Source organism: Tursiops truncatus, chromosome 13, assembly GCF_011762595.2.
Source record: "Tursiops truncatus isolate mTurTru1 chromosome 13, mTurTru1.mat.Y, whole genome shotgun sequence".
Taxonomy (NCBI): Eukaryota; Metazoa; Chordata; class Mammalia; order Artiodactyla; family Delphinidae; genus Tursiops; species Tursiops truncatus.
Window position 1 is genome coordinate 27,132,591 of NC_047046.1, and position 15,393 is coordinate 27,147,983.

The window sequence follows — 15,393 nt, forward strand, 5'->3', positions numbered from 1 at the left end:
ATAAATATACATTTTTTTCTTTTGGCCGTGTTCTGGGAGTTCCCCGACCAGGGATCAAACCCAGGCCCCAGGCAGTGAAAGCGCCTAGTCCTAATCACTGGACTGCCAGGGAATTTCCAATCACCACGTTCTTTTATCTCATATCTTAACCCAAACTGGACCACAGCAGGGGTCCTAGCTCCCCACCCCCACCCCCCATCCCCCCGCCACAGGAAGCTGGGTGGGCAGTGGCCTTGCTGGCCCTTGCCTTCCCCAGGAGCAAGGCAGGGGCCCCCCTCCTACAGTGGGCACCCCAAGCCCAAGGCTTGGGCCGAGTAGTGAAGGTGCAGGGCGTGCACCCAGAGGCACTTGCAGGCTCTGCCTGGAGGGTGACTCTGGTCGTCTTAAACCATTCATTAATGTCGTGCTTGTCCTTCTCATGCTGGGGCTGCTTTTTCATGGTGTGAAACTGCAACTAAAGGCCACGATTTCTAATGCTCTGCATTTGCAGCTGCTTGGTTGTGAACAGGAGCGCTGAGGCCAGCAGGGCTGCCAGGTGGAGGTCAGACTGTGTCCAGGCTCCCTCTGGAGTCCTGCTGGGCTGGGGTCAGGCTGTTTCCTTGCTGGTGGTTGGCTCTGACTGGCGTCCTAGCCGGGTGGACTGTTTCGCTTTCTTCCCTCCATCCCTGGGGCCTCCTTGGACGCCCCATCCTACCCCTGGACGTGGGATGGCCAGGGACACCTTTTGTGCTCAGGGAAGATTAGTTTTGGTTTCTTTTTTTTTTTAATTTATATTTAAAATTTTTGGCTGTGTGCGTTGGGTCTTCGGTGCTGCGTGCGGGCTTTCTGTAGTTGCAGCGAGTGGGAGCTATTCTTCGTTGCAGTGCACGGGCTTCTCACTGCAGTGGCTTCTCTTGTTGTGGAGCACAGGCTCTAGGCGTGCGGGCTCAGTAGTTGTGGCTCACGGGCTCTAGAGCGCAGGCTCAGTAGTTATGGCGCACGGGCTTAGTTGCTCAGCGGCACGTGGGGTCTTCCTGGACCAGGGCTCGAACCTGTGTCCCCTGCATTGGCAGGCAGATTCTTAACCATTGCATCACCAGGGAAACCCCAGTTCTGGCTTCTTTGACTTTTGAAGGAACACAGGGCTGAGTTGAAAATTTTAAAAGCTGGCTCTCACTTAGGCTTAAAAGTACAATTCTGTGATGGAACCGTGATCAGAAGTGGTCCGTGCGGCACCAGGGTGCACCCCAAGACGATGTGCACAGAGAGGCCCTGGCTCCTGCCTGGCAGTGCCGACCTCCTGAGGTTTCCATCACCATCTCAGCAGCCTGTGGTTGCCCCGTTATAGGTTTTTGTCACAGGTTAGTCCACTCAGACTGACTAGGCGAGGACAGTGAAACGTCTAAAGGTATAACCTGCCCTCAGAAGGGCTTCCTTTCACCTGATTTCTGGATCTTGCCACTGGGAGCACGTGTGGCCTCCCCATCTTGGCCGCGGTGGCCTCCTGCCCTAGACACGGCTCCCCCCATGCTGAGTGCCAGCTGAGCGCTTGCCCGTCTCACAGGCTCCGCGGCCCATGCCAGGCCAAGGTCCTGTGCACCTGCTTCAGGGGCCACAGAGCCTTGAACACCTTGGGCTGGTCTTCCCAGGGGCAGCAGTGTGGGCCTCTGATGCCACACATTAGAGACCTCAGTCAGATTAGCTTTGGCTGAGTTAACAAACCAACCCAAAATTCAGACGTCTGAACACAGTATGTTCTGTGAGCCAGCAGTGTGGGCTGGGCTCTGCTTCAGGCTGCTTCTGCTGGCCTTGCCTGGGGCCTATCCTGCATCCGTGGTCACATGGTGTCTGGTTGGCCCTAAATGGCCTCATTTGTGGCTGGGACAGCAAAGCGCACTGCATCACATGTTGGGTGTCCTACAGGCCAGCTTAGGCTTCTCCACAGGTGGTCTCAGACTACCAGAAGCCCTGGAGGGGGCAAGCCTCTGCCCATGTCACATTTGCTATCGTTCTGTTGGCTAAAGGAAGTCATGCTCAGCCCAGATATTGCCGTCCAGATGGAGAGAACCTCTTTCTGTGCTGGGCAAAGCTACAGTCACATGGCAGCAGGCATGGACACTGGCAGGGAAGGGGCAGCAGCAGGGGAGGAGTCAGTTTTTGCAGGACGCCACATGAGTGTTCCCACCACCATCAGGCAGCAACACAGTGGCAGCCCTGCTCTCACGGGGGACAGAGACATGTAAGCTGGGCAACACTGGGCAACACTGTGCAGACTGGGGCCCCGACCTTGGAGCCTAGCCCTGCGGGAAGGAGAGAAACGGTCTGGGATGCCCCAGGGTAAGAGGCGCTAAGTGCTCTGGAAGCCTGGGGTGGGGTCCTGAGACAGTGAGAAGGGAGAGGGGCTCCAAGGGCAGGGATGGGGACCAGCAGGCCCAGCCTGTAGCCTGGGTGGGTGTGAGGACCCAGGTGGAACACGCCCCTGTGGGGTGGAAGGATGGGGGCGGGCTATAGACTGCTGGTGCTGATAGGCTGAGTCTGTATCTGCACGTGCAGGAAGCCAGAAGTAAAAACGTGGGAATCATCAATGCACAGATATTTCAAACCCTGGGAATTTTTTAAAGATCCTACGAGGGGAGGTGTGAGGATAGGAGAGGGTGTGGACAGATTTGGGGGCCCCCACCTCAACGTCTGAGTAGCACTAATAGAAATTCGAGCCACATTTTTAACCCCAAATATTTCATAGCCACGTTAAAAAAAATGAAGTTAATTTTGATACACATTTTAATTAACCCCACATATCCAAAATAGTACCATTTAAACATGTTTTCAGAAAAACAGTGAGATATTTTACATTCAGTTTTCACACTGTCTTCAAAAGCCCATGTGTTTGACACTTGCAGTGCACCTCAATTCAGACCACCCGCCTTCCAAAGGCTCAGTTGCCACCAGTACCTGGTGACTGCCTTACGGACAGGGCAGGCAGCAAGGGGAGGATGAGAAGCTGGAGGTGGGGTCGCAGGGCTGGAAACACAGAGGCAACGTAACTCTGAGGGGTTTGAGAAGGGGATGGTGGGAGGGCTGAGAGCTTCCCAGGCCACACCAAGGGCTGGCCACTGGGTGAATCTGCCTTGCTGGGTCATAGTGGGTAGCAGGGAAGGGGCCATCGGGGAGCAAGCACAGCAAGAGGGAGGCTGGCTGGGGAAGGGGGGCACTTGGTGGCCTTGGGTTGAGGCAGCGGCAGCAGCAGCGGGGAAGAGGCCTGGTCTATGCAGGAGAGAGCCTATGCCCACGCCCTACCCTGTGGGTGGGGATCTGGGGGTGGAGGGAGGGTCTTACCCACCACCCTGCCTGTTCACAGGATGGAGGAACTGGGCCTGCACCCCGCCGATTGCCAGGTGTACTTTGGACAGCTTCTGGGTATGTGCGACCAGATAAGCTTCCCGCTAGGTGAGCTGGGCTTCCGGTGGGGGGGCGGGGGGCAGGGGCGGAGGTGCTGGGACTCACCGCCTCCACCCCTATGTGCAGGACAGGCAGGCTACCCCGTGTACAAGTACGTGCCTTACGGCCCTGTGATGGAGGTGCTGCCCTACCTGTCCCGCCGAGCCCTAGAGAACAGCGGAGTCATGAAGGGCGCCCAGAGGGAGTGGCAGCTGCTTTGGCAGGAGCTCAAGCGGAGGCTCCGCACGGGCAGCCTCTTCCACCGCCCGGCCTAGTGCTGTGGCCACGTCCCAACGCATCCTCACCTGGGCTGCGACCACCCAGGGCTACAGCCCGACCCCAACCTCACACACAACACCTTTTACACCCCAGACTGTGAGACCCCGCTGGCCCCTGCCCGTGGGCACCCTGGTGCGGGCTATTTCCGTTACCTGCCAGAGCTGCTGGGAACTGTCAGAAACCGCCCTCCAGTGAGCGAGCATGGTTGCATCTCTGCCCACCCCCACGACCTTGGGCCTGAAGAACCACCTACTGCAGGGTTCAACCCATGGGCCCTGAGCCCCACAGGTGGGCAGTGGCTGGCTGGGAAAGGTGGCCTGTCAATAAACCACTGTTTCTGCAGCTAAGAGCCCTTGACTCCAGGCCCACGATATTCTTCCCTGCAGAGCCCTCACGTGCAGTCAGTGGCAGAGGGAGTGGCTCCGATGGCCCGAGAAGCCTCATGCTCGGCCTCTCCTGTGTCACGCGCCCCCGGCACACCTTGGGCAGGGTGGACCCACCAACACCTGCCTTCAAGCCGTATTGCAGACCCAGCCACGCAGGGCACTGGATACCCTCACCTCCAACCCCACAGCTGGGGCTCAGACCAATGCAGACAGCACACTCCCCAGAGTGGGCTTGGTGCTTCCCCATCCTCAGTCTCTTCCTCCCTCAGACCCTTCCTGCTGCTCTGTGCCCTTCACCCCAGCGGCCCCAGTGACCCACACCAGGCTCTGGCTGCTCTGACCGCCCCACAGAGCAGACTGGATGTGGCCCTAGTGCCCTCGGACTTGCCCCAGGGAGGGGCGTCTGTGACATGGGGGTGGGGCCATCTTCTGCTGATTCCTCTGTAGGCCACGGAGCCCACAGGCAAGGGCCCTAGCTAGGCCCTGGTCACGACAGGCACCACAGAGCTGTCATGCAAGCCACGTGCAGGCCATGCTAAGGTGTCTTTATTTCTCGGGGTCACATGCAGCTCATGAGCCTTTCCTACTCGGGGGCTGCACCTGCCAAGGGAGGGGCCGAAAGCAGAACACATCGGAAGCCTGGGGCAGACAGCCGGAAGGCTGGGCCCACTCTTCCCTTTACCTTCCCACCCTAGCTTTGGACAAAAAACCCAGGTGAAGGTGGGTGGCAGACACAGCCCAGGTCCACCTAGCTTCTCCTCACGGGGTGCCCCTCCTGCAAGCAGCTGGGAGGGTGGTGGCCAGACTTCAGGAAGATGAGCGCCACTCAGCTTTCTGCTGCCTTTGGTGACTGTGGAACAGGGTTGTCTTCCCAGCCAAGATGGGCAGCGGGTCACTGGCAGGAACCCTGCCTGGTCATAGTGCCGCCTTCCCCACCTGGCAGCCCCTCTGCTGCAGCTTCCGGATGAGTTCCAATAGGTTCATCTGTAGCGTCAGCTCCTGGGATGCAGAGGGGCCACTGTGAGGTCCCCTTTAGCCCTGGCAAAGGCCCCAGGAAGCAGCCTCCTTTACCCAAGGACCCAGGGCAGATACCAGGACCTAGAGAGCACCAGGCTTGAGCCCATGGGGCTGACTTCCAGTGAAGCCTGGCTACAACCTGCCAGAAAGGGGCAGGTGCTGGGACTCCACCTGTGGCAGGGCCTGCAGTTGCCCTGGCTTGGCATAAGTGGAGGTGTGTGCAGGGATGTAGGGGAACTGCACACGAGGCCCTGTAGGGCATAGCGAACCCAGGGAAGGTGGGCAATGCCCTGTAGTCACATGGCTTACCCTCCTGTGGCGGAGGCAGTGTGACCGGCCTCCATGCTGAGCACAACGCAGAAACCCTTCCTGGAGCCTCCCTAACTCACCATGTCCCCTGTCCCCACACACCCTGGGCCTGGGCTCCCAGGGACCAGCTAAAACCCCATATGGAATCTAGCCTTGGGGACCAACATCCCCTGGGCTGTGCCGGGGCAGGCCTGTGCCACTGACCTGCGGGTTGGTGGTCACATAGAAGCCGGCGACCCCTGCCTTCTCCAGTGTGCTCTGCTGGTCCGCCACCTTCCGGTCCAGCTCCAGGACAATCTTCTGGTCCATCGCCCGCTGCTCCTCACGGATCCGGTGCTCCACCGCCTGCCACGGTGAAGGCAGCTCAGGGGCTCAGCCTCCTGCCCATCAGTGCCTCACACACACATTCCTGGCCTGTCACCTCCTCTGGCCCCTCCCCACCTCCCAGTGGATCCAGCTCCCAGACTATGGATGGATCCCGTACTGCACCCAGGTCCGTCCCTCCTTAGCCACACAGAACCCTGCAGAGGGGCTCAGATGACCTGCCCCAAATGCCCTTCCTCCAGCACCTCCTGTCAGGTGTCCTCCCTTTGCTGTGCCAGGCCTCGCCCAGCCCTGACAGCCCAGGACCACCATGAGCTGGCCAGATGCTGGCTCCACCTCTGCTGACTGTAAAGCTGGCCACCATCTCTGGGCCTTTGCGTATGTTTCCTCCCCACTGGAGCTGCGGCCAAGCCCGGCTCAGCACCTCCTCCCTGCATGCCCTGGCTTGGGGCTGCCTTGGGACCCTGCACACGCCTCCACATGCAGCCCACCACTGGTGGCTTCTTGGTTATGGGTGGGCCTCTGCGTTGTTCCCAGGCAACGTGGAAGCAGGACTTGCTGGCTCCATCATCCCACCACTGCCCTCATCCCCAAGGCCATGGGGCACAATGGCCCCCACTCACACCTGCCCTGTACAGGCCCAGCCCATTAGGAGCTGCTGTCTCGAGGAGCAGGAGGAGGGGAGTGGGGGGATCACACACTCTCCATCCACTCCAAGCACACCCCAACCCCCGACAGTGAAGAGCCACATGTGGGCACATGGAGCCTTCGCGGCCCACCCCAGGCTGAGGCCCAGGCTGGCCAGTGGCTCCCAAGCCACCCGAAGCCCCTCCTCTACGGCCCTCTCAGCAGAGCTCAGGTGGTGCCCACCCTGCCCACACCCCTACCTCTAGCTCGCGCTGCTGGGCCGCCTGGAGCACAGGCAGGTTGTGGGGCCGGCAGGCCTGCTGGGCTTCCTGGTGTTTCTGCCGCAGCGCCTGCCTGAGCACTGGAAGGGGACAAGACCAGAGGGGTTATCAGCAGGTGGCAGAGGGGTAAGGAGGGGGCCTGCTCCAGCTGTCCCACCACCACAGAGAAGCAGGGCAGAGGCGTGGACGTGAGGGAGGCCTGCACTGGGAGCCGGGTGGAGCTCTGGACACCCAGCCCCCAGCCCACTCAGGCGGGCCCTCACCCAGGGTACGGCCCTTCTCCAGCAGCAGGGCTCCAGGGCACTAGAGAAGGGTGAGGCCAAGTGTATGGTTATGGGGGTGGAGCCAGGGCTGCAGCCTGAGCTCAGAGAATTGTGGATAGGGAGGGAGGAGATTGCGGTCTAGAGGTTTCTAGGCTCAGATGCTGGCTACAGGCCAGGAGTCCAGCGTGACCTGCCATCATCCAAGGGACATCCACTGAGACATCCAAAAGACCACCCAGGCAAAGGCCTGGGAAAGGAGGACGAGGAGAGTGGCCTCTGCCCTGGGGTGTGGCAGTCACTCCCCCTCAGTGCTGCCCTTGGTGGTGGTGAGGGGTGCAGAGCCACCCTGTACCCTATCCACAGCTCCTAGAGGGAGTAGGGTGGGCACAGACCCTGAGGGGCCCAAGGATGTGATGAAATAAAATTCATATTTTAAGTTAAGACAAGCAACATTTAAATAAAATTTTTTCTCTGCTCATTTGAGCCTCCTCCTTTCCCTCCACTGAACGTTGTGCATCTGCATTAAGCATGAACCAGAATCCCCAATGGCAGAAATACCTGCTCAACCACAAAGATCAATTTTTCTCCTTCTGGTGCCAGCCATGTAACTCCTTAGGAGGTAACATTCCTTTCTCAGTCCTGTAAGGGGTCATGATGACCCACCACTGGCCTTGTACATGCAGATGTCTTTGGTGGACTTTATGGACAAGGCCACAATATCATTTCCCTTAAAGACAGCGATTGGTGCAGAACAGACTGGTCAGACGACCTGGGGAGACACTGGGCTGGAGTTCTCAGCTTAAATACTTACTGATGACCTTATTAATGTCACTAGCTATATTTCTGCCTATTTTACAAGATTATTGTTTCTTTAATGACCAAATGTGTGGCTAAGCCTCCAATAAAGATAATGATGACTATAAGACCTGAAACAACTGACCAAATATATAGTTCTGTAAGATCAGGGATTGTAATAGTGTAGCTCTAGATGTGGGAAGAAGCAACAACAGGGCAATAACAGACTAGTAGGACAGGCAGCCCGGAGGCCTTGGGCTACTGTTAGTTAACAGGGTCTAGTCTGGTAACAGCACATTGAGTGGCCTATCAAGGAAATCCTCGCCTGACCTGGGAATGAGCATTCCTAACACCATGGGACAAATTGGTCATGAAATGCCTCCCAAACCCTGGTCGAAATTAAGACTGAAAGAGGGGCTTCCCTGGTGGCGCAGTAGTTGAGAATCTGCCTGCCAATGCAGGGGACACGGGTTCAAGCCCTGGTCTGGGAAGATCCCACATGCCACGGAGCAACTAGGCCCGTGCGCCACAACTACTGAGCCTGCGTGTCTGGAGCTTGTGCTCCGCAACAAGAGAGGCCACGACAGTGAGAGGCCCGCGCACCGCGATGAAGAGCGGCCCCCGCTCGCCGCAACTAGAGAAAGCCCTCGCACAGAAACGAAGACCCAACAGAGCCAAAAATAAATTAATTGTAAAAAAAGAATAAAGTAACACTGATAAAAAAAAAAAAAAAGACTGAAAGAGAAGGGACTGTAACAGAGAGAATGTTGCCCACCACCCAGTTCTACAAGAATCAAGTCATTAACCACTGCAGTCGCTGACCTACCTGAAAGGAATTCAGGGTGAAGATCGGGATGAGGCACTTTGTGCTCTGGGAAAACTGGCAGAACTGGCCCTCAGACACTTGGATATTTTCAGGAGAAAATTTTATGAATACAGTTTGTTGCATCTTCCCATACTTAGAAATGCACTAAAACCATTAACTAAGCTATCTGTTCCTCGTGAATAGCAGTAACCTTCTACCAAGCTGCATGCTTGGTTACATGTACCCCTTCACCAAAATCACATATATACTGGCCTCCCTCCTCACCTCTTTGGGACAGTCCTCAGAGCTTTCGGAAAGACTGTCTCCAGGTTAGAATCCTCAGGTTGGATCGACTAAAATTTTCCATTTCTTTCTTAGATTGACTATTGATTAATTTTTCAATAGATGGCATGAGCCGGCAGAGGCCATGTGCCAGGGAGTCTGTGTTGCTCCAAGAGGGGCCACCACGACCACCAAGGAAAGCTTCCACAGTCCCCACTAATTGTACAGGACTGGACAGAAGAGAAAGGTAGCATGGGATAGAAAGAAACCAATCACAAAACAGAACACTCAACACTATGCAGCCAAAATCCTAGACTAGTAAGTGTCAAGTGGCCAGATCTCCCCTGTGAGGAGGGGTCCTGGCTATAAGACACAAGGCCACCACTCGGTCCTCGGCAGAGACCTCACATTACAGCCCTTCTCTGGAGGACCCCTGAGGTTCCCCAATCTCCTGTTTCTTCGCACTGCGTGCACATCTCGACTATGGCATTTATCACACTAAGTGAGTCTGAAGCTGAGGGCCACCCTGAAGACATTTCCATAAACAAAGAGATGAGAAAGACACTCCCCAGTTAACATTTACAATGTGTGGAGGCAGGATGCAAGGAAACAGATAAATGCAGGGAAATGTCATCTTCACCCCATTTATCAACTTCGCTACAAATCTCAGGTCACCTTCCAGATTCCACAGGGTGAGCAACCAGAGGCAAAAAGAGAGCTGCACCCACTGCCCGGGCGGGGGCCTGGCCTTTGCAATGACCAAGGAAAGCAATGGCAGCCAACCACCACCTGCTGAGTCAGAGGAAGGAAAAGCAGAAAGTCACAGGCACTTTCCCGCTGCTGACAGCACAAAACCTTCCAAAGGACAAGAAGCGAAGTGTCTGAAGAGTTATCAAAACTCCCCACTAAAAGGAACCAGGGCTCCATGGAGACATGGCTTTTTCCCTTGCTGCCCCCCTCCCTTTAAAAAAATTATTCTGAGCGCCTGATTTGCTCCCTGAGCTACTAAGCTCTGGAGATAAACAAAAATCACCAAAACGAGAGCAAATACTACTTACTGACAGCCTGCATTTGGCACAGACCCAGTCAAAGACAGGAGGAGTGGGAAAGTTTTACGGTGGCAAAGGGGAAAGGTCCATTGTGATGGAAGGTTGTTGGTGTGGGGAAGCTGGAAGCAGGCTGTTAGAAGAGGGGCTGAGGCTGGGAAAGAACAAGAAAAGATGAGCCTGAACACCTTCCTGTACCAGAAAGCAAGAAGTGCTCCAAAAATGATGGGGACACATCAAAAGGACACAGGAGCCAGCCCACTGTTCTTCCACTGGCCAAATGTGGCATGATTTGAGCGTTAAAAGGCATCAGCTATGTACTTTGGATTTGTGAGTATGCATCTCATTCCTCAATAACAATGTGTACAGGGACTTCCCTGGTGGCGCAGTGGTTAAGAATCTGCCTGCCAATGCAGGGGATACAGGTTTGATCCCTGGTCTGGGAAGATCCCACATGCCGCGGAGCAATGAAGCTCGTGCGCTACAACTACTGAGCCTGTGCTCTAGAGCCCATGAACCACAACTACTAAGCCCTCGTGCCACAACTACTGAAGCTCGCGCACCTAGAGCCCGTGCTCTACAACGAGAAGCCACCACAATGAGAAGCACAGGCACCACAACGAAGAGCAGCCCCAGCTCACTGCAGCTAGAGAAAGCCCGTGCCCAGCAACGAAGACCCAACGCAGCCAAAAATAAATAAATAAAATATAATTATATAAAAAAAAATGTACAAAGACAACCATCCAAACATTTAGGGAAGAAGTAGTACCAATTATACACAAATTCTTCTGGAAAACCAAAGAGAACACTTCCCAGCTCATCCTGTGAAGCGAGTATCACCCTGATACTCAAACCAGACAAAAATGTTACGAGAACTACAGGCCAATGTCCATCACTAGCATAGAAGTAAAAATTCTTAAGATTTTAGCAAATCAAACCAACATAGACAAAAAGAATACTTCATCATGACTGAGTAAGGTTTATCCCAGGAATGCGGTTTATCCCAGGAATTTTAAAAATCAATGTAATTCACCGTCGTAACCAAAAAGCCACTTGATCATCTCAATAGATGCAGAAAAAAGATTTGACAAATCCCAACATCCATTCCTGATAGAAACACACTAATCCTGGGGCAGATGTCTATCATCTGCCCCCACAGGAAAGGGACCTCACATCACTAGGAGAAATTTTTGCCACAAACGCTTAACGTGTGTATCGTCATGTTGTCCAGTTTACAGGAAACACAGAAAATGGAGGAAGAGGTAAAATGTCAACACGAGGAGGCAATCCAACAGATCCACAGTGGGGACGTTCTAAGGCAGAATACCCTGGACTCTTCAAAAAGTGAGTGCCACAATAAATGTTGGGAACTGTTTCAGAAGCAGAGACCAAAGTAACCAATGGCAATGCATGACCACACACTGGATCCTTATAAAGGGACTGACAATTTGAGACAAGTTTCGGTATGTGACCGTGGACTCAATGTCAGAACACACCCTGGAATGATTCATTTCTATCCATTGTGGTTACAGAGGAGAGCGTTCTTGTTCTAGATCGCTGGTTCTCAGTACTGGACCAAGGCTGACCCCCAAGGATATCTGGAGACATTTCTGGCTGTCATTATTGGGGGAAGGTGCCACTATAATCTAGTAGTTAGAAGCCAAGGATGCTTTTAAACATTCAGCAAAGAACCATTAAGACTTGTCCAAGGACTGGCGCAGTGGTTAAGAATCCACCTGCCAAAGCAGGGGACATGGGTTCAAGCCCTGGTCCGGGAAGATCCCGCATGCCGCGGCGCCCGTGCACCACAACTACTGAGCCTGTGCTCTAGAGCCTGCGAGCCACAAGTACTGAGCCCGCGTGCCACAACTACTGAAGCCCGTGCGCCTAGAGCCCACGCTCCACAAGAGAAGCCACCGCAATGAGAAGCCCGCGCACTGCAACGAAGACCCAATGCAGCCAAAAATAAATAAATAAAGAAGAAGAAAAAAAAAAAAACCTGTCCAGCCACAAATGCTAACAGCGCTGCTGTTGAAAACCCTGGTCTAGAGGAATGCTGAGGACCCCTGGTGAAGCCCTGTGGTGTTGCACACACTTACGGACACAAAGAACTTTGTCAAAACTTCAGTTACTGAGTGTAGCTGGAGAACGTATAAGTATTCATTATATTATACTTCCAACTTTTCTAAATACTTAACCTTTTTCAAATAAATAAAAAGTTGGGGAAAAATAAAATAAGAAAGGTGGGAAATCTGAGGGGGCGGGAAGAGCTGACCAGCATACCTCGCAGGAAGGGGCTCCGGAAGCCCCTCCCATTCCCAGTAGGGATGCCTGGGAGGGGCCAAGGCTCCGAAGGCTTTGGCCAAACGCGTGGCTCAAGTGGAAAAGTTTTCGGATTCTGGAGGGTGCCTCAGGGATCAGTGCAAGGGAACTTGATGCGCTGCGGAGAGGAAACTGACACTAAAGGGCGCTGCAGAGCTGTCAACACTGCGGGGCATCACTGCGGGCGGCCAACCGCCAACACCAGACCTGCCAGTGGGCTGACCAAGCACAGAGGCCTCGGGCCATCCTGCCTGGAAGGGGAGTGAGGGCACGCGGGAGCGCGAGCAGGGAGTTTCTGGATGTCCTGCGAAAATATGACTTTGCAACTGACAAAGTAAAACCGACTTGACCCATTTGTCATCAGTGGCCCCGCGCCCTCGATCCGGTCAATTTCAAGGGCTTCTTTCGAACGGTATCCGCCGAAGGCCTCCGCCCGCAGAGACCGGAACTGCCCGGGCAGGCCGAGCTCCCGCGCGGGGAGCTGGGCCGTCCCGTCGCCCCCGCGCACCTCGGTGCTCGTTCTGCAGCCGCAGGCGCTGGTTGTACAGGCTCTTCTCGGTGAGGTGCTGGATGTCCAGCAGCCCCTGCACGATCTCGAAGACGGTGCCGTCGAGGAGCGCCAGGGCCAGGTCACTGAGCGTGGTGTAGGACAGGCGCTGCTGGAAGGAGCTGCGGGAGGAGGGCGCGGTGAGCGGGGCGGGGCCGAGCCGCCTGCCCGCGGCCCCGCCCACCCCGCGCGCCCCGAGGCCGCGCACCTGGGCAGCTCCTTGACCAGGCCCTGCAGTGCGGACAGCAACTGGTAGTGCCGCTCCTGCTGCCGGGCTCCGTCCACAGCCTCCTCCAAGGCGCCGGAGTACCGCTCCATGGCGCCCGCACCCCGCCAGCCGCCGCCGAAGCGACGCGTGCTTCTACGTCAGTCCCCAGCGCGGCGCGCCCCGCCCCCTTTCACGACAGTTCTGAACACAGCGCGGCCCGCCTTTGCGTCACCCAGAAGCAGGCTGTCTCTGCCCCACCGGGGAGCGTCCCGCATTGTCCCCGCCCCTTACCCTGCCTCCCCGCCCACGCGACCTCGGAGGCGTTACTCCACAGCCTCAAAATCGCGAGATTTCTGAGAATTCTCCCCCGCCCGTGCGGTGGGCGTGGACCTAGGCCCCGCCCCCACCCCCGCCCTACATTGTGGACTGTGCTATGGGCAGCCTGTGCTTTTTTTTGCTTCAGTTGGCTATTTTTCTGGAATCAAATTACAGTAGTGATTAATAGATTTTATTTTTTATATCTGGAGTAAAGGATTTGTTAGTTTTATAATTTTTCTTAAGAACAAGCATATGTATTTAGTAGCTCCATTGCATTAGAACAGTTTTAATTCACAGTGACTTGTGAAATCCACCTTCTTCAGGCCTGTGTTGAGAGCTTCCTGTTTTATCAAGTCATGGGTGGAGAAGAAGAGCCTGTCCTGTTAGGTGGCAGGATGTTTACAAGTGACACTGCTTCTTCTAAAACATTGGTTCTTTTCAGACTTTTCAATTTTACACAAAGGCTAGAGTAAAATGGTAACAGTAAACCCGCCAACTAAAAATTGGCACTTGCCATCTACCTCTACAAGGATTAAATCCCAAGCCTGTTGCAAAAATCTTGGCTCCCTGTGCACCGATGCCAAATAAAAATATGGAGACAGAGGTTTGGAAGATAGGAAGTAGCGAGGCTTAATTTTCTTTGCCAGGCAAAGGGAAGACAGTAGGCTAGTGCCTCAAGAACTGTGCCCCATCCCACCAACCTTCCTGGGGAATTACAGGGATTCTTATAGGGGAGCTCGCAATCCGAAGTAAGTGACAAGGATCAAAATGGTGAAGGTCATGCATTCTTCTTGCATTATTTCAAAACAGTCACCGCTGGAGTCAAGCAACCCGGTAACTGCATCCCCCAGCCCGGGTTATCGGTCTGCGACCTCCTTTCTGAAATGCAAACAACTACAAGGGGCGATTTGCTACAAGAGGTTACAGGGGGAGCAAATACCAGGTGCAGAATGTAAATTACAAAGGATTGGGGTGACAGGTTAGCTTTGTGAAGGACAATTCTAACTACAGACACTACAGATTAGTAACAGTTAAAATAAAACTAGGATTAACTCTTTCAGGCCAGGTTATGTTTCTTCTCTAGCCTGTTCACTGTTCCCTTTATTTTCCTTGTTTTTAGGAGAGGGAAAACTTCATTTTTAGCTTTGCTGCAACAATCCTTACCCTAAAAAAAACCTCATGATTTCTTTTTTCTTAAATTTATTTATTTATTTTTAATTATTTTTTATTTTTGGCTGTGTTGGGTCTTCGTTGCTGCGTGCAGGCTTTCTCTAGTTGCGGCGAGCAGGGGCTACTCTTGGTCGCAGTGCGCGGGCTTCTCATTGTGGTGGCTTCTCTTGTTGCGGAGCACAGGCTCTAGGCGCGCAGGCTTCAGTAGTTGTGGCGCACGGGCTTCGTTGCTCCGCAGCATGTGGGATTTTCCCGGACCAGGGCTCGAACCCTTGTCCCCTGCATTGGCAGGCGGATTCTTAACCACTGCGCCACCAGGGAAGTCCCCAAGACTCGTGATTTCTTAAGGACAAATATTTTCTGACTCCCGCCAGAGTCAATAACAATTATTGCCAGGCAACTTTTAACCACCTTGTGTCTTTTTGTCTTTATAAGCCCCTGACCCTTTCTCTTCCCTAGAACACTCTTTAAGGGTTACCTGAATCTGTGTCTCCTGCCAACTAAAAATTGTCACTCGCCATCTGGCTCTGCAAGGATGAGGTCACCAGCCACTGCAGTCTCAAAACACACCCTGAAAGGAGTTCAGGGTAGAGATCAGGAATGAGGCACTCTGCTCTGGGAAAACTGGCAGAACAGGTCTTCAGACAGGAGATTTTATGAGCCCAATTTCTTGCATTTTCTCATATCGAGAGAAGCATCGGGACTTCCCTGGTGGTCCAGTGGTTAATAATCCGCCTTCCAATGCAAGGGACATGGGTTCAATTCCCTGGTCGGGGAACTAAGACCCCACACGCTACGGGGCAACTAAGCCCACGCGCCGCAATTACTGAGCCCCCACTCTGCAACTAGAGAAGCCCGTGTGCTGCAACGAAGAGCCCACACGCTGTAAATGAAAGATCCCACGTGCTGCAACTAAGACCCCACGCAGCCTAATTAATTAATTAAAAAAAAAGAAAAGCACTAAAATCATTAACTGAGACATCCACTCCTTGTAACT

General features: G+C 54.2%; 2 protein-coding genes across 4 annotated transcripts in view; one reads left to right on the plus strand and one right to left on the minus strand.

Moving 5' to 3' along the window:
* PRODH (proline dehydrogenase 1) overlaps positions 1 to 8,431 on the plus strand; it is a 23,415-nt gene extending 14,984 nt beyond the window's left edge. For 2 of the 3 annotated variants that reach the window (XM_073790448.1, XM_033837504.2), the window contains exon 13: positions 3,338 to 8,431. In XM_073790448.1, coding sequence (XP_073646549.1) covers positions 3,338 to 3,692 — 355 coding nt within the window. In that variant the 3' untranslated portion in view covers positions 3,693 to 8,431. The remainder of the gene's footprint in view (positions 1 to 3,337) is intronic. The other variant, XM_033837503.2, reaches the window with a different exon arrangement.
* Positions 4,607 to 13,066, minus strand: LOC101321828 (DiGeorge syndrome critical region gene 6 like). Its single transcript, XM_033837506.2, has 5 exons — positions 12,909 to 13,066; positions 12,662 to 12,822; positions 6,620 to 6,720; positions 5,613 to 5,753; positions 4,607 to 5,081 (listed from the first exon to the last, which is right to left on the minus strand). The coding sequence occupies exons 1-5, from the start codon at positions 13,016 to 13,018 to the stop codon at positions 4,998 to 5,000; spliced, it is 597 nt and encodes a 198-aa protein (XP_033693397.1). The 5' UTR covers positions 13,019 to 13,066; the 3' UTR covers positions 4,607 to 4,997.
* Between the last annotated feature and the right edge of the window lie 2,327 nt (positions 13,067 to 15,393).